The sequence below is a fragment of the Oncorhynchus clarkii genome, unplaced genomic scaffold (assembly GCF_045791955.1).
Source record: "Oncorhynchus clarkii lewisi isolate Uvic-CL-2024 unplaced genomic scaffold, UVic_Ocla_1.0 unplaced_contig_13406_pilon_pilon, whole genome shotgun sequence".
NCBI lineage: Eukaryota > Metazoa > Chordata > Actinopteri > Salmoniformes > Salmonidae > Oncorhynchus > Oncorhynchus clarkii.
In genome coordinates this window covers 44,990-63,317 of record NW_027260959.1, presented here as the reverse complement: position 1 = coordinate 63,317, position 18,328 = coordinate 44,990, and the positions used below count along the sequence as shown (strand labels likewise).

The 18,328-nt window shown below is 49.2% G+C and overlaps 1 protein-coding gene across 1 annotated transcript in view; it reads left to right on the top strand.

Moving 5' to 3' along the window:
• The window catches only part of LOC139402681 (Krueppel-like factor 7), a 56,506-nt gene that overhangs the window by 29,691 nt on the left and 8,487 nt on the right, over positions 1-18,328 (top strand). The window contains exon 2 of the mRNA XM_071146580.1: positions 9,937-10,576. Within this exon, the coding sequence (XP_071002681.1) occupies positions 9,937-10,576 (640 nt within the window). The remainder of the gene's footprint in view (positions 1-9,936; positions 10,577-18,328) is intronic.

Sequence of the window (18,328 nt, the reverse complement as noted above, 5' to 3'; positions counted from 1 at the left end):
GCCAATGGGTGTGATGTGAGGGTAGGACTTCTACACTTTAGACCAAGCAGTCTTCATGTTCGCAGCATTGTCTGTCACCAATGCAAATATACCTTCTGTGGTCCAAGGTCATTGATGACTGCCCATCTCAGCCCATCTGCAATGAAGAGACCGATGTGTCTGTTGTCCCTTGTGTCTGTGCTCTTGTAGAATACTGGTTGAGGGGTGGAGATGATGTAGTTAATTATTCCTTGCCCATGAACATTCGACCACTTCTCAGAGATGATTGCAATATAAGCTGCTTTCTCTATGATTTGCTTGACCTTCACTTGAACTCTGCATCCAGCAAATTAGTAGATAAAGCATGTCTGGTTGGAGGGGTGTATGCTGGGCCAAGAACATTCAGAAATCTCTTCCAATACACATTTCCTGTGAGCATCAGAGGTGAACCAGTTGCATACACAGCTCGAGCAAGACATTCATTAGCATTTCTCTGACTACGTTCCTCCATTGAGTAAAGAAACGTATGATTCCAGGAGGACATGAGCTGTTGTTATCGATAAGGTGTCTGATTCCAGGAGGACATGAGCTGTTGTTATCGATAAGGTGTCTGATTCCAGGAGGACATGAGCTGTTGTTATCGATAAGGTGTCTGATTCCAGGAGGGCATGAGCTGTTGCTATCGATAAGGTGTCTGATCCATAATTTTCACCTCGAATAGAAGTAGAGGGACTTCTGTCAGACGTTGCTTGTTGTGAGCGCTGAGGGAACTTTATGCACTTGGCCAGATGATTCTGCATCTTTGTTGCATTCTTCACCTATGATTTGGCACAGTATTTGCAAATATACATAGCTTTTCCTTCTACATTAGCTGCAGTGAAATGTCTCCACACATCAGATAGTACCGTGGCATTTTCCTGTAAAGATTAGGAAAAAATGAGTTTAAAAAAACCATACAATTCCATGTACAGATAAATAGTTAAACAGTTAGATTAAACAACTCCTTTGTAAGATAAATGTTTTAAATGAAGCATGTATGGAAACAGGTGAATTAACACTCCTCAGTTAGCAGGCTCAAACAAGCTAAAACCCACATGGTAGCAAAAACTAATTAGCAGAAATTGTTAACAAGTTAGAAATGATTTAAACACACTTTGCTGTAGGCTACTATATACTAGTTAACTAAAAATGATGTATGTCATATAAAATATATTCACCCCACCCAGTATTGTAATCACAATGTACCAGAAAGCATGTAGTCCTTGGCTCTGACAAGGTAGTAGTGTGGGCTCAATAGCATCTCATTAGTGTGCAAGATCTTGAGAATCAGCTGTACATGTGATGGAAGAATGCAATTCCATTGAATTGTAGCATATTTTGGTTAAACTATCCCCAAGAATTTTCCGACCCTTTGCAACCCTAACCGCCATCGGGCGGCACATAATTTTCCCAGCGTCGTCTGGGTTTGGCCGGTGTAGGCCGTCATTGTAAATATACATTTGTTCTTAACTGACTTTCCTAGTTAAATAAAGGTTAAATAAAATGTAAAAAATGAATGTGAAATATTTGTTTAGGCTTGGCTCAGTAGTTTAAAAATTGTAATAAACAGAGGCTATAGTCTAAGTGTTCTCTCACTCAGATCAGTACGGAAAATGGAGTACTGTCTTCTTTCCTGTGAACAGTCAAGTCAGTCAAGCCTGTGCTGCTGCTAGCAAACTATATTTACAAAAGTATGTGGACACCACCTCAAATTAGTGGATTCAGCTATTTCAGCCACACCTGTTGTTGACAGGTGTATAAAATCGAGCACATCGCCATGCAATCTACATAGACAAACATTGTCAGTAGAATGGCCTTAATGAAGAAATCAGTGAATTCCAACGTGGAACCTTCATTGGATGCCACCTCTCCATGAAGTCAGTTTGTCAAATCCTGGCCCTGCTATAGCTGCCCCAGGCAACTGTAAATGCTGTTATTCTAGAAATGTTTAAGAGCAACGTCTAGGAGTAGAAACATCTAGGAGAAACGTCTAGGAGCAACAACGGCTCTGCCACGAAGTGGTAGGCCACACATGCTCACAGAACAGGACTGCCGAGTGCTGAAGCGTGTAGTGCATAAGAATCGTCTGTCCTCAGTTGCAACACTCACTACCAAGTTCCAAACTGCCTCTGGAAGCAACGTCAGCACAATAACTGTTCGTCGGGAGCTTCATGAAATGGGTTTCCATGGCCGAGCAGTCCCACACAAGCCTAAGATTACCATGCACAATGGCAAGCGTCGGCTGCCATTGGAGTGATGAATCACGCTTCACCATCTGGCAATCCGACAGATGAATCTGGGTTTGGCAACCTGTCCCAATGTATAGTGCCAACTGCAAAGTTTGGTGGAAGGCCTTTTCCTGTTTCAGCATGACAATGCCCCCATGTAAAAAGCGAGGTCCATACAGAAAGAGTTGAGATCCGTGTGGAGCCCTGACCTCAACCCCATCAAACACCTTTGGGATGAATTTGAACGCTGACTGCGAGCCGGGCCTAATCGCCCAACATCAGTGCCCGACCTCACTAATGCTCTTGTGGTTGAATGGAAGCAAGTCCCAGCAGCAATGTTCCAACACCTAGTGGAAAGCCCTCCCAGAAGAGTGGAGGCTGTTATAGCAGAAAAGGGGGGGGACCAAGTCCATATTAATGCCAATGATTTTGGAATGAGATGTTCGACGAGCAGGTGTCCACATGCTTTTGGTTATGCAGTGTATCTCTCTGTTCTCTACAGCTTCTTAGATCTTCACCTGGCTGAGGTGGCATTCAGTGCAGGTGCAGGCAGGAGGAGAGGGGCTGAGGAGCATGGGGAAGGTGATAGGATGTGGGGAGGCAGGAGGGACATTTCTAAGTATTGCTCAGCGAAGTCATAAATCACCCTCTGGGAGGGTCACACACACACCCACACCCAGGGATGGAGCCAGGCGACCAAACGATTCTGCTTGAGTCAGGCTGCTGGAGAATAGTCATTTGGCTGGTGTCACATCAGAGTGAGGCAGCACATCAAAGCTTCTCATTGGTAGACAGAACAGGCACCTGACTTGACAGATGACCCATGTCGTTGCAGATTTCATGGAGCTAATAGTGATGCCACTATACACTCAGTTTATTAGGTACACCACCCTGTTCACGAAAATGGTTCTCTCCCACGGACTCTCTAGGGTTCACCGAAAATGGTTCTCTCCCACGGACTCTCTAGGGTTCACCGAAAATGGTTCTCTCCCACGGACTCTCTAGGGTTCACCGAAAATGGTTATCTCCCACGGACTCTCTAGGGTTCACCGAAAATTGTGCGACAAACAAAAAACATTCAGTCAGCGGCAGTCCTGTGGGTGAAAACAGCTCGTTGATGAGAGGTCGAAGGAGAATGGCAAGAATCATGCAAGCTGACAGGCTGGCCACTAACAGGCAAATAATTGAAGCAACAGGATTAAATCTTCACAACATTAATGACCCATATCCACCTTATCTCACTTAAGTGTCTTGTGTTCTGGCCTCAAGTCAGGGGTCTATGAAATCTGTGTGTTTTTATAGGCTAACCTGTGTTTTTACCAGCCTCTCCAGCAGTTAGCCAGGCAGCCAACTGTGGGTGGTAGCTTAGCTAGCACTTTGATACTAATGACATGCTGTGTGCTGGGCTGAGGGGAGGGATGCTAAAGGGGGCGAGAGGAGGGATAGCCTGTGTTGGCAGGCTTGCTATCTGCAGGGAGGGCACTAGTGGTGCCCATGTGGGTGGGAATTAATATTGGGGGAAGGCTGTGTTGAGATAGATGAGGTAACAGTTGTACTGCAGTGGTAGAGGCTAAGACAGAGGCAGGATTCGCTACTATATGTATCAGTTAGATAGGATATATATAGGGGAACAACGTTGTTATCTGTATCGTTCACCCCAGCCTGACGATTGGCTCTGTGGTGTTTTGTTCTCGCTGCCTATTTCACTCTGCTATTCTGAGCTGCTCTCACTTCAGCGTGCGACACATGACTCACTCTGTCTGGGTAAACCACTGACTAGCTTGGTGTGAGAAAGGAAACAAAAACTAGTATTGGAGAGAGCCTCTGTCAAGCATAAGAATACTGGATTGCCATTGAGGGGTTTGTTCAACACATTTTGCCATGGGGCAGAGAGAAACAGGTCAGTTCTCCAGCCATAAATAATATCCCTGGTGGCTTGGTGACTAACTCACTAACACACAGCTCAGCTCCGCCCAAAGGCTTTGTTATCATGGCAGCAAAATATCATATCACGGAACGTTTGTTTGCCCAACATGCTGACTCAGACAGGGTCATGGCTGAATCCAACTGTTGGCTGTGGGCATGTCTTCACTGATAGCACTAAATGGACCGCCAGGTTGGAGTGGAAAGATCCGTCTTTGGACAACTTTGCTTGTGCAGCAGGTCATTGGATAACTTCTCCTCAGTTCTGCTCCAACTTGGCGGTCCAAAGAGGGTTTCTCTTTTCTTTTAAGTCATGCATAGAAAAGGAGTCTGCTTTAAACCTGAGAGACTTAAAGACATCTTTGTGTGGAGACGATCCATGTTGACTTTTCAGATCCGTGTCAGTCAGTTACTCTGTCAGTCCAAGTGGCCTGTTAAGTCCTCTATCTTTTGTTTTACCTTTATTTAACTAGGCAAGTCAGTTAAGAACAAATTCTTATTTTCAATGACGGCCTAGGAACAGTGAGTTAACTGCCTTGTTCAGGGGCAGAACAACAGATTTTTACCTTGTCAGCTCAGGGATTCGATCTTCCAACCTTTCGGTTACTAGTCCAACACTCTAACCACTAGGCTACCTGCCGCCCCATCTTGCCCTTTGGGAGGAATCAGCCTCCGAGGGATGCCAGAGCACTGCTTTTAAACCTGACAAAGAGAGGAAAACCACACACATTGCAGAGAAAGATACACAGACAAGTGAAGACAATTCTGAATAACTCCTCTTGAACAACATTCCTTTAGTGAGAGAGAGAGTCTGCTGTCTCTCCCAGCCCTCCATCTTCTCTCCATCTTCTACCTTCCAATAAACTCCTCAGACACCCTGTCTGCATCCCAATTCTCTAACCCCTTGACTAAAGTGTGCACTGTTCACTTCCCTTCCTGGGTTTAAAAGGAAAGTTGTAAGAAATGTGGTGGAAAGTCCTTCTAGCCCACGCTTATCTCACACCAATCATAATGCTTTTAAACCTCTCCACTGGCATACAGTCTCCTCCTCAACACTGATCACCTGACATCACTGACCTACACTCAATACATCGAATGTGTTTCATAAAGGCCTTTTTACATCAGCATACCAGGTAGAGAGAAATCAGTCTGAGGGGAGACCAGTCCTCTTCTGGCTGTACCGGGTAGAGAGGAACCAGTCTCAGAGGGGAGACCAGTCCTCTTCTGGCTGTACCAGGTAGAGAGAAATCAGTCTGAGGGGAGACCAGTCCTCTTCTGGCTGTACCAGGTAGAGAGAAATCAGTCTGAGGGGAGACCAGTCCTCTTCTGGCTGTACCAGGTAGAGAGAAACCAGTCTGAGGGGAGACCAGTCCTCTTCTGGCTGTACCAGGTAGAGAGGAACCAGTCTGAGGGGAGACCAGTCCTCTTCTGGCTGTACCAGGTAGAGAGAAATCAGTCTCAGAGGGGAGATCAGTCCTCTTCTGGCTGTACCAGGTAGAGAGAAACCAGTCTGAGGGGAGACCAGTCCTCTTCTGGCTGTACCAGGTAGAGAGGAACCAGTCTCAGAGGGGAGACCAGTCCTCTTCTGGCTGTACCAGGTAGAGAGAAATCAGTCTGAATGGAGATCAGTCCTCTTCTGTCTGTACCAGGTAGAGAGGAACCAGTCTCAGAGGGGAGATCAGTCCTCTTCTGGCTGTACTGGGTAGAGAGGAACCAGTCTCAGACGGAAGACCAGTCCTCTTCTGGCTGTACCGGGTAGAGAGAAATCAGTCTGAGGGGAGACCAGTCCTCTTCTGGCTGTACCAGGTAGAGAGAAACCAGTCTCAGAGGGGAGACCAGTCCTCTTCTGGCTGTACTGGGTAGAGAGGAACCAGTCTCAGAAGGGTGGCCAGTTCTCTTCTGGCTGTACCAGGTAGAGAGGAACCAGTCTCAGAGGGGAGACCAGTCCTCTTCTGGCTGTACCGGGTAGAGAGGAACCAGTCTCAGAGGGGAGACCAGTCCTCTTCTGGCTGTACTGGGTAGAGAGGAACCAGTCTCAGAAGGGTGGCCAGTTCTCTTCTGGCTGTACCAGGTAGAGAGGAACCAGTCTCAGAGGGGAGACCAGTCCTCTTCTGGCTGTACCGGGTAGAGAGGAACCAGTCTCAGAGGGAAGACCAGTCCTCTTCTGGCTGTACTGGTTAGAGACCTACACTTACTGATACTGAACCGCTACAGTGCAGTCTCATCCCACCTTTCCCTGAGGTGGGTATTCAGAGTACAGTCTCATCCCACCTTTCCCTGAGGTGGGTATTCAGAGTACAGTCTCATCTCTCCTTTCCCTGAGGTGGGTATTCAGAGTACAGTCTCATCCCACCTTTCCCTGAGGTGGGTATTCAGAGTACAGTCTCATCTCTCCTTTCCCTGAGATGGGTATTCAGAGTACAGTCTCATCCCACCTTTCCCTGAGGTGGGTATTCAGAGTACAGTCTCATCTCTCCTTTCCCTGAGATGGGTATTCAGAGTACAGTCTCATCCCACCTTTCCCTGAGGTGGGTATTCAGAGTACAGTCTCATCTCTCCTTTCCCTGAGATGGGTATTCAGAGTACAGTCTCATCTCTCCTTTCCCTGAGGTGGGTATTCAGAGTGCAGTCTCATCTCTCCTTTCCCTGAGGTGGGTATTCAGAGTGCAGTCTCATCTCTCCTTTCCCTGAGGTGGGTATTCAGAGTACAGTCTCATCTCTCCTTTCCCTGAGATGGGTATTCAGAGTGCAGTCTCATCTCTCCTTTCCCCGAGGTGGGTATTCAGAGTGCAGTCTCATCTCTCCTTTCCCTGAGGTGGGTATTCAGAGTGCAGTCTCATCTCTCCTTTCCCTGAGGTGGGTATTCAGAGTGCAGTCTCATCTCTCCTTTCCCTGAGGTGGGTATTCAGAGTGCAGTCTCATCTCTCCTTTCCCTGAGGTGGGTATTCAGAATGCAGTCTCATCTCTCCTTTCCCTGAGGTGGGTATTCAGAGTACAGTCTCATCTCACCTTTCCCTGAGATGGGTATTCAGAGTGCAAGGCTCCTGGACGTATGTTAGTTAGCCTGCTGTGAGGATACCGTTACGGTGAATGTCACAGGCCCAGGATTGGTTTTACTTCCCACTGTGAGAGCCAAGGCAAGCCCTCGCTCTCGGCCTCCCCTTTTTTCACACCCTCGCTCCCTCTCTCGCTCTCGGTTTCCCCTTTTTTCACACCCTCGCTCCCTCTCTCGCTCCCTGTCTCCCCTTTTTTCACACCCTCGCTCCCTCTCTCGCTCTCGGTCTCCCCTTTTTTCACACCTTCGCACCCCCGGTTATTCTCGGTTTTCCTCAGCCACTCCTTCATCCATCTGTTTCTCTTCCATACCTAATTTCTGTCCCTCATGTCTCTCTCTCCATCTCTTTTCCCCTCCTCCCTCTTCAGCCATCTCTCTTCCTCATCCATTTTTACTTCCCCCTCTTTCTTTCTTTACTCATAACCCCATGATTAGGGAGGGAGGGGGGGGGGGGGGGGGGGAGGGGGAGGGAGGGAGGGAGGGGGGGAGGGAGGGAGAGAGGGGGAGGGAGGGAGAGAGAGAGAGAGGGAGGGAGGGAGGAGAGAGGGGGAGGGAAATAGCTTGAAATGAATCATGAAAGCTGAACATGTCCACATCATGAACTATACACTGCATGAGCATATTGAGCTCACTAGTGTTAGCAGACTCAGACAGTGACCAATGGCTGTATGGATGATTGTTCTCCCTTTTGAATTCAGTGAAGATTGAAACCATTTTCTTATCACTTCTTAATGTCGCCAACACTTAAATTGCCTCTCTCGTAAATTCAGTTCATTCCAATTACATTTTACAATGACCGCAGCAATCAAGGGAGCAGTAAACCCACGGAAAAGGTTATTTTTTAAAGCATCTTAAAATAAGTCCCCATTATAACAGGTAAGAGAGACATTTCCGCAGCATTTCTCTATTGACACACTCTTGGGGGTGCTTACAATTTTACGTGAATATGCTAATTAGTTTAACAGCAAAAAAGTATCACCTAGCAACAGATACAAATAATAAAGAACTGTAGTATTTTTAGAGTGCAGAACACAGAAACAAGAGTTATATGAACTTCATCTGTCAGATGGATGCCGTCTGTACACCCTCCACCTCCATAATGGAGCTGTCTGTCATTCTCCTCTGGCTCAGTTGAAATGGTTAGTATAAGGCCCGGCGGCAGGGCTGTTTTCTCCCATTGCCACTGTCAGAGTACTTTAGCCTCTACATGCCAAACACAACTCACAGCTATCAGAGAGAAAGAGAGAGGAGGAGGAGGGAGGGGGGGCCTGCCGTCAGACAAAACGCCTTTATGGTTTTGTGTGGAAAGCACCGCTGTGCTGAACAGCGTCTGAACAGCGTCCCTACATCTCCAACCCAACACGTCCCCTCTTGAACAGAGAGCCAAGCTTTGTCTGATGGAGTTGGTCTACTAGGTATATGCAGGTGGTTCATGATGGAATATTCCGTTATTTTAGCATACGGCCAAACCAGAAGGAAATCCCTAGACTGATGACTTAATAAATCTGTCCTCCCCCCTATCTGAGGGTTGTAAAACTGCACGTGTGGTTTATCTGTGCTGAGAGAGAGAGAGAGAGAGAGAGAGAGAGAGAGAGAGAGAGAGAGAGAGAGAGAGAGGGAGAGAGAGAAAGAGAAAGAGAGGGGGAGAGAGAGAGAGAGAGAGAGAGAGAGAGAGAGGTTAGTCGGTTCAGGGCTCCTCTCCCCACTCCAGCCATTGTAATCAATCTGTGTGTAATGAGCCATCTCTGCAGAGCTGCCAGGCCTGGTAATGTGGGGCTGGTTCCACCATCTACTATCCTCCCTGGGGTTCTAAAAATACAGCAGCAGTCTTTCTCCATATATATAAAAAGGTATGATGGGTCCACACTCAAAAAGATGTCGCATAAAATGTGTTTTTTTTAAAGGATTTTCACTGCATCAGGGGACAGCGTACACAGACGTTTCGGCTCGGCAGCCTTCAGTGTGTAGGTACAAATCATTTTCATTCACAACAGCATTTGGAGGGAACACAGGTGAACAACCAATGAGCAGCAGGTGCTTCTAATCAGGGTGGTCACTCATCTGCCAATCAGGGATGTGCCTTCTCTGATCTACCTGTATACAGTCACAAAGACATACAGAATGATAGGGAATGGGAGTGGGCTCCACAGGAGGCTGCTGAGGGGAGGACGGCATCAAACGGAATGGCATCCATGTGTTTGATGTATTTAATACCATTCCTCTGATTCCGCTCCAGTCATTACCACGAGCCCGTCCTCCCCAATTATGGTGCTACCAACCTCCTGTGGTGGGCACGAAGGGAAATTGAGGGCATCAGGGGTGAGCTATTCATCAATCAATTGCCTTAGTTGCCCGCTCACTTGGATACATTATATCAGTTGATGAGAGAGCTCCACATATCACCCAGCTCTGACTGGTGTAGTAATTATGGGAGTTGTCAGGTTGTTTTAATTGAATGATGTGATCTAGTGAACAAATCCGAACAGGAAATATCCACTCAGCTTTAGAGGGATGTTCACCATCAGCAGCACAGTATTCCATTATTCCACTGAAATCTGCACTGTAGTGATTCTATGTAGCATGTGCTTCAGCCAAGGTTATGAGTACACCAGTCTGGGAATAGCAGTACCACTATACGAGTACCTGTATATCAGTGTTAAGACATAGGGTTTATGTGTGAGTCTGACCCCTGTCTCTCCCTTCTCCCTTCAGACATGCCTGGAGTTGGAGCGTTATCTACAGACGGAGCCCAAGAGGCTGTCGGACCTCTTTGACGAGGAGCTTGACTGCCTGCTCACCCCGGCCTACCTGAAGGAGGACAGTGAAGAAGAACTACTAGACCCCCTCCTCCCCAGCCTCCCGGACCCCCCCAGCCCTCCTCTACCGCCCCTGCTCTGCCCGTCTCGGAAGCACCTCTCTGGGGCCTTGAAGTCTGCCAAACTTAGAGACGGGATGGTGTTAGGGTCTGGAGGGGGAGGGGTACACCCAGCCCAGTTGAGCGCCGTCACCTCCCTGACGCCGCCCTCGTCCCCGGAGCTGGGACGCCACCTGGTCAAGCCCGACCCCCACCAGACTCTGACAGCGTCCGCGGACGGCACGCTCACTCTCAAACTGGTGGCGAGGAAGGTAGGGCTGAGCTCCGCCATGCTGGCAGCGACAGACGCGCCACCGCTGCCCACAAGGCGTGACACCACAGGCGGGCACAGCGACGGCGAGCAGGGGGGCACGTGTGTGATGGGCGTGGGGGGTATCTCTGAGAACAAGAAGAGGGTCCACCGTTGCCAGTTTAACGGCTGCAGGAAGGTCTACACCAAGAGCTCCCATCTCAAGGCACACCAGAGGACACACACAGGTGACACTCATCAGCACTACTCTGCAGTCTACAGCACAGTCGAAATTGCATTGGTTTTTATTTCAGATACTTTGAGCATCAGATTGAGCCTGCCTTGAATACCAAATGGACGGCACTTTTGGGACTCTTCTGTTCCATCCCACTGCACTAGGCAAGCTTAATTAAGTATGTGATAGGAAATAAATATTAGGGAAATACTGCTCACTTTTGCTCAGGGAAATACTGTTCACTTTTGCTCAGGGAAATACTGTTCACTTTTGCTCAGGAAAATACTGCTCACTTTTGCTCAGGGAAATACTGTTCACTTTTGCTCAGGGAAATACTGCTCACTTTTGCTCAGGGAAATACTGCTCACTTTTTCTCAGGGAAATATCAAATAAAATCAAATGTATTTATATAGCACTTCGTACATCAGCTGATATCTCAAAGTGCTGTACAGAAACCCAGCCTAAAACCCCAAACAGCAAGCAATGCAGGTGTTGAAGCACGTTGGCTAGGAAAAACTCCCTAGAAAGGCCAAAACCTAGGAAGAAACCGAGAGAGGAACCAGGCTATGAGGGGTGGCCAGTCCTCTTCTGGCTGTGCCGGGTGGAGATTATAACAGAACATGACCAAGATGTTCAAATGTTCATAAATGACCAGCATGGTCAAATAATAGGTCTGGGACAGGTAGCACGTCCGGTGAACAGGTCAGGATTCCATAGCCGCAGGCAGAACAGTTGAAACTGGAGCAGCAGCACGGCCAGGTGGACTGGGGACAGCAAGGAGTCATCATGCCAGGTAGTCCTGAGACATGTTCCTATGGCTCAGGTCCTCCGAGAGAGAGAAAGAAAGAGAGAATTAGAGAGAGCATACTTAAATTCACACAGGACACCGGATAAGACAGGAGAAGTACTCCAGATATAACAAACTGATCCTAGCCCCCCGACACATAAACTACTGCAGCATAAATACTGGAGGCTGAGACAGGAGGGGTCTGCTCAATTTTTCTCAGGGAAATACTGCTCACTTTTTCTCAGGGAAATACTGCTCAATTTTTCTCAGTGAAATACTGCTCAATTTTTCTCAGGGAAATACTGCTCAATTTTTCTCAGGGAAATACTGCTCAATTTTTCTCAGGGAAATACTGCTCAATTTTTCTCAGGGAAATACTGCTCAATTTTTCTCAGGGAAATACTGCTCACTTTTTCTCAGGGAAATACTGCTCACTTTTTCTCAGGGAAATACTGCTCACTTTTTCTCAGGGAAATACTGCTCACTTTTTCTCAGGGAAATACTGCTCACTTTTTCTCAGGGAAATACTGCTCACTTTTTCTCAGGGAAATACTGCTCACTTCATCCCAGGGAAATACTGCTCACTTCATCCCAGGGAAATACTGCTCACTTCATCCCAGGGAAATACTGCTCACTTCATCCCAGGGAAAGTCACTTAATCTGAAAACATAAGTATCATTTATCAAAGAGGTAGATCATCTGAGTCGTTAACAGGCAGGGCGAGCTCTCAGACAGACTAGACCACCAGACCAACACCATCAGAACTACTACACATAATACATTACCTTCTTAGACATCCCTCATCCATCCATGTTTCCTGTTTCTTACTTTTAGCTCAGGTTCTCTTTAATCATACCTGGTACTCATCATGGCCTTTTCTGTTAATGGAGCCTCATTTATCAGTTAAAGAACAGATCTTCTTTATCATCCTCTACCTCCTACTCAGCCTCTTCATCCTATTCCTCGTCTAACCCTGACCCTAACCCTAACCCTAACCCTGACCCTAACCCTACTCAGCCTCTTCATCCTCTTCCTCATCTAACCCTGACCCTCACCCTAACCCTCTTCATCCTCTTCCTCGTCTAACCCTGACCCTCACCCTAACCCTAATCCTACTCAGCCTCTTCATCCTCTTCCTCGTCTAACCCTAAACCTAACCCTGACCCTAACCCTACTCAGCCTCTTCATCCTCTTCCCCGTCTAACCCTGACCCTAACCCTGACCCTCACCCTGACCCTGACCCTGACCCTAACCCTGACCCTGACCCTCACCCTGATCCTGACCCTAACCCTAACCCTGACCTTCACCCTAAACCCTCACCCTAACCCTCACCCTGACCCTGGGCCAGTGCTCACTGGCTCCTCAAATGTTTAACTGCTAGTATAGTACCAATTACAGAATATTGGCCCTAAAATATAATTACCACCTAAACGTAGAGTGCTGGCACCAGCAGCCAAAATGAGTACTTCAGTACTGTTCAGCGCTGCCAGGGCCCTCAGTATACTCTGCTATCAGTATTCTTTCTCAAGGTTACCACACTACTTCCTCAGCAGATTTCCAGAGGGGGAAATGGCCATAATTCTCACTCTCCTCAATCTCAATCCCAAACCACTCACACCTCTGTCAGGAAACTGTCCGCTGAGTGACTAACTGCCCTGTGATTGATGGATTGACCTGGATAAGCCGTGGTTTCCCAGTTTATTTTAGTCTGCCGCCCCATATCCCTCTACGTACTCTTTCTATAGGCTAAATCTGCCACTTCTCAAACACCTGTATTATAACCAGGTTTGTGGTCAATTCCATTTCAATTCTAGTCAATTCAAAAAGTAAACCAAACCAAAAAAAAATCTTATTGAATGGCATTGAGGAGAATTAGAATTTTAGTTCACTTCCTGAATTGAAATGGATCCCGACTCTAATGCTCCATGTCAGTTCTACAGCCTCAACTGGTCTGCTCCAATATCCACACTAGCTTCCCATTTAGAATGAAGCTATGCATCGGCCATGCATTTTGAGTAGTATGTGGTCAATGAAACACATAAAATAGAGTGAGGGATATAGCTGAAACACGTGAAAGAGAGTGAGGGATATAGCTGGAACACGTGAACGAGCGTGAGGGATATAGCTGGAACACGTGAACGAGCGTGAGGGATATAGCTGGAACACGTGAACGAGCGTGAGGGATATAGCTGGAACACGTGAACGAGCGTGAGGGATATAGCTGGAACACGTGAACGAGCGTGAGGGATATAGCTGGAACACGTGAACGAGCGTGAGGGATATAGCTGGAACACGTGAACGAGCGTGAGGGATATAGCTGGAACACGTGAACGAGCGTGAGGGATATAGCTGGAACACGTGAACGAGCGTGAGGGGTATAACTGGAACACGTGAACGAGCGTGAGGGATATAGCTGGAACAGGTGAACGAGAGTGAGGGATATAGCTGGAACACGTGAACGAGCGTGAGGGATATAGCTGGAACACGTGAAAGAGAGTGAGGGATATAGCTGGAACACGTGAAAGAGAGTGAGGGATATAGCTGGAACACGTGAACGAGCGTGAGGGATATAGCTGGAACACGTGAAAGAGAGTGAGGGATATAGCTGGAACACGTGAAAGAGAGTGAGGGATATAGCTGGAACACGTGAACGAGCGTGAGGGATATAGCTGGAACACGTGAAAGAGAGTGAGGGATATAGCTGGAACACGTGAAAGAGAGTGAGGGATATAGCTGGAACACGTGAAAGAGAGTGAGGGATATAGCTGGAACACGTGAAAGAGAGTGAGGGATATAGCTGGAACACGTGAACGAGCGTGAGAGATATAGCTGGAACACGTGAACGAGCGTGAGGGATATAGCTGGAACACGTGAAAGAGAGTGAGGGATATAGCTGGAACACGTGAAAGAGAGTGAGGGATATAGCTGGAACACGTGAACGAGCGTGAGGGATATAGCTGGAACACGTGAACGAGCGTGAGGGATATAGCTGGAACAGGTGAACGAGAGTGAGGGATATAGCTGGAACACGTGAACGAGCGTGAGGGATATAGCTGGAACACGTGTTTTAGTCACTCAGAGACATAAAGCACCAAGACAGGGACCGAGCACTGAGGAGGAGAGGTAGAAACATCTCAGTCCACCTGTACTGTTACGTGACATGCTGGCTCTAAAAGCACAGGGTCACTGTTATAGCTAGCTGAAATAGTTACTTTAGTGACAGCACCAAGACAGGGACCGAGCACTGAAGAGGAGAGGTAGGAACATCTCAGTCCACCTGTACTGTTACGTGACATGCTGACTCTAAAAGCACAGGGTCACTGTTATAGCTAGCTGAAATAGTTACTTTAGTGACAGCACCAAGACAGGGACCGAGCACTGAGGAGGAGAGGTAGGAACACTTCAGTCTGAGACATAGTGCCATGGGCCTCCACTCGTTTAATCATCAGGGCATGACTTAAGAGACGGTGTTACTCAAACCCCTCTTTTCTTCACTTGTTATTCCCATAAATGACTGACAGAGAAGAGATTCACAGTAGAGCTGGAATCAAGCAGACTTTGTGTAAATTACACGTCCCTGCAGTGAGTTTTATGAATGGAGGTTTCAACGCAGATAAGGAATTGTGCAATTCGATTTTGAAGAGGGGAAGAGTCAAACACGTCCCTCTCTGTCCTACCTCCTCCCCTCCTCTCTCTGTCTCCTCCATCTCTCCCTTTCTCTCACACACACCCACACACACTCCCTCTCTGTCCTGCCTCCTCCCCTCCTCTCTCTGTCTCCTCCATCTCTACCTTTCTCTCACACACACCCACACACTCTCCCTCTCTGTCCTGCCTCCTCCCTTCCTCTCTGTCTCCTCCATCTCTCCCTTTCTCTCACACACATGCACACACATCCACACACTCTCCCTCTCTGCTCATATAAAGGGAGCCAGCATTGACTAGTGTAACAGTAAACGTGTAGGAGTGAGTAGTACTGGTCTGTAAAGTGCTTTCCCAGTGCCCCCATAATGACCTCAGAGACCACGATACCCCGGTCCATCTCCAGCTAATGGAGAAAATGCAGTTAACCACAACTCAGCCACCTGAGAGGCTGGGTTGTGTGTATGTGTGTGTGTTGCTAGGCAACCATAGCCTATCAATGGAGGAGTGTGTAGCTGGAGTGGTTATCTGCTGTGTTCTAGGCACTGGTCTCAGCCTGTATCGATGCTGTCTCCACTATGCCTCCCCCCTCACAACCACCACACCCCCTACCCCCATCAAGAATGTACAGCGTAACAGTGCAGGTTGCTAGGCAACTGCATTCTCCTCTGCCAGCGTGAGTGGTAATTGGCTGGTGGCACAGCGGCATGTGCTGCCAATGCCAGATCCAGCCAGCTGCACTAGCTGCCTCCTCCTCGTGTTTCATCCCTTACCCGGTTGCTAGGAGACTGAGTCAGGCATCCATGCCTCCCGGGACTATAATTGGCCGGTGTGAGGGAGGGAGGGAGTGGGCCAGACCTAAATCTGCCTCTCTTGTTTTTAAGGTTAGAGGAGAGGAGACGGGAGGATATGGCTAGAGGAGAGGAAAGGACAGAGGAGAGGAGAGGAGAGGGGAGGATGGGGCTACAGGAGAGGAAATGACAGAGGGGAGGATGGGGCTAGAGGAGAGGAAAGGACAGAGGAAAGGAGAGGGGATGATGGGGCTAGAGGAGAGGAAAGGACAGAGGAAAGGAGAGGGGAGGATGGGGCTACAGGAGAGGAAATGACAGAGGAGAGGAGAGGGGAGAATGGGGTTACAGGAGAGGAAAGGACAGAGGAGAGGAGAGGGGAGGATTGGGCTACAGGAGAGGAAATGGGAGAGGAGAGGGGAGGATGGGGTCACAGGAGAGGAAGGGACAGAGGAGAGGAGAGGATGGGCTAGAGGAGAGGAAAGGACAGAGGAGAGGGGAGGATGGGGCTAGAGGAGAGGAAAGGACAGAGGGGAGGATGGGGCTAAAGGAGAGGAAAGGACAGAGGAGAGGGGAGGATGGGGCTAGAGGAGAGGAAAGGACAGAGGGGGGGATGGGGCTAAAGGAGAGGAAATGACAGAGGGGAGGATGGGGCTAGAGGAGAGGAAAGGACAGAGGAAAGAGGAGGATGGGGCTAGAGGAAAGGACAGAGGGGAGGAGAGGAAAGGACAGAGGAGAGGAGAGGATGGGGCTAGAGGAGAGGAAATGACAGAGGAGAGGATGGGGCTAGAGGAGAGGAAAGGACAGAGGAGAGGAAATGACAGAGGAGAGGAGAGGGGAGGATGGGGCTAGAGGAGAGGAAAGGACAGAGGAGAGGAAAGGACAGAGGAGGGGAGAGGAGAGGATGGGGCTAGAGGAGAGGAAAGGCTTGGGCTAGAGGAGAGGAGAGGGAAGGATGGGGCTAGAGGAGAGGAAAGGCTTGGGCTAGAGGAAAGGACAGAGGAGAGGATGGGGCTAGAGGAGAGGAAAGGACAGAGGAGGGGAGAGGAGAGGAGAGGATGGGGCTAGAGGAGAGGAAAGGACAGAGGAGAGGAGAGGGAAGGATGGGGCTAGAGGAGAGGAAAGGCTTGGGCTAGAGGAAAGGACAGAGGATAGGATGGGGCTAGAGGAGTGGAAAGGACAGAGAAGAGGAGAGGAGAGGAGAGGATGGGGCTAGAGGAGAGGAAAGGTCAGAGGGGAGGATGGGGCTAGAGGAGAGGAAAGGACAGAGGGGAGGAGAGGAGAGGGGAGGATGGGGCTACAGGAGAGGAAGGGACAGAGGAGAGGAGAGGATGGGGATAGAGGAGAGGAAAGGACAGAGGGGAGGATGGGGCTAGAGGAGAGGAAAGGACAGAGGAGAGGATAGGATGCGGCTAGAGGAGAGGAAAGGACAGAGGGGAGGATGGGGCTAGAGGAGAGGAAAGGACAAAGGAGAGGAGAGGATGGGGCTAGAGGAGAGGAGAGGAGAGGAGAGGGGGGGATGGGGCTACAGGAGAGGAAATGACAGAGGGTAGGATGGGGCTAGCGGAGAGGAGAGGACAGAGGAGATGGGAGGATGGGGCTACAGGAGAGGAAGGGACAGAGGAGAGGATGGGGCTAGAGGAGAGGAAAGGACAGAGGGGAGAATGGGGCTAGAGGAGAGGAAATGACAGAGGGGAGGATGGGCTAGATGAGAGGAAAGGACAGAGGAGAGGATGGGGTTAGAGGAGAGGAGAGGAAGGGGCTAGAGGAGAGGAAAGGACAGAGGAGAGGAGAGGAAAGGAAATGACAGAGGAGAGGGGAGGATGGGGCTAGAGGAGAGGAGAGGAAGGGGCTAGAAGAGAGTAAAGGACAGAGGAGAGGAGAGGAAAGGACAGAGGAGAGGGGAGGATGGGGCTAGAGGAGAGGAAAGGTCAGAGGGGAGGATGGGGCTAGAGGAGAGGAGAGGAAATGACAGAAGAGAGGGGAGGATGGAACTAGAGGAGAGGAAAGGACCGATAAGAGCGGAGGATGGGGCTAGAGGAGAGGACAGAGGAGGAGAGGAAAGGACAGAGGAGGATGGGGCTAGAGGAGAGAGGAGGATGGGGCTAGAGGAGAGGACAGAGGAGGAGAGGAAAGGACAGAGGAGGATGGGGCTAGAGGAGAGGAAAGGACAGATGAGAGCGGAGGATGGGGCTAGAGAAAAGGACAGAGGAAGAGAGGAGAGGAGAGGACAGAGGAGGAGAGGAGAGGACAGAGGAGGATGGGGCTAGAGGAGAGAGGAGGATGGGGCTAGAGGAGAGGGGAGGATGGGGCTAGAGGAGAGGGGAGGATGGAGCTAGAAAGGGGAGGGGAGGATGGGGCTAGAGGAGAGGGGAGGATGGGGCTAGAGGACAGAGGAGGTTGGGGCTAGAGGAGAGGGGAGGATGGGGCTAGAGGAGAGGGGAGGATGGGGCTAGAGGAGAGGGGAGGATGGGGCTAGAGGAGAGGGGAGGATGGGGCTAGAGGAGAGGGGAGGATGGGCTAGAGGAGAGGGGAGGATGGGGCTAGA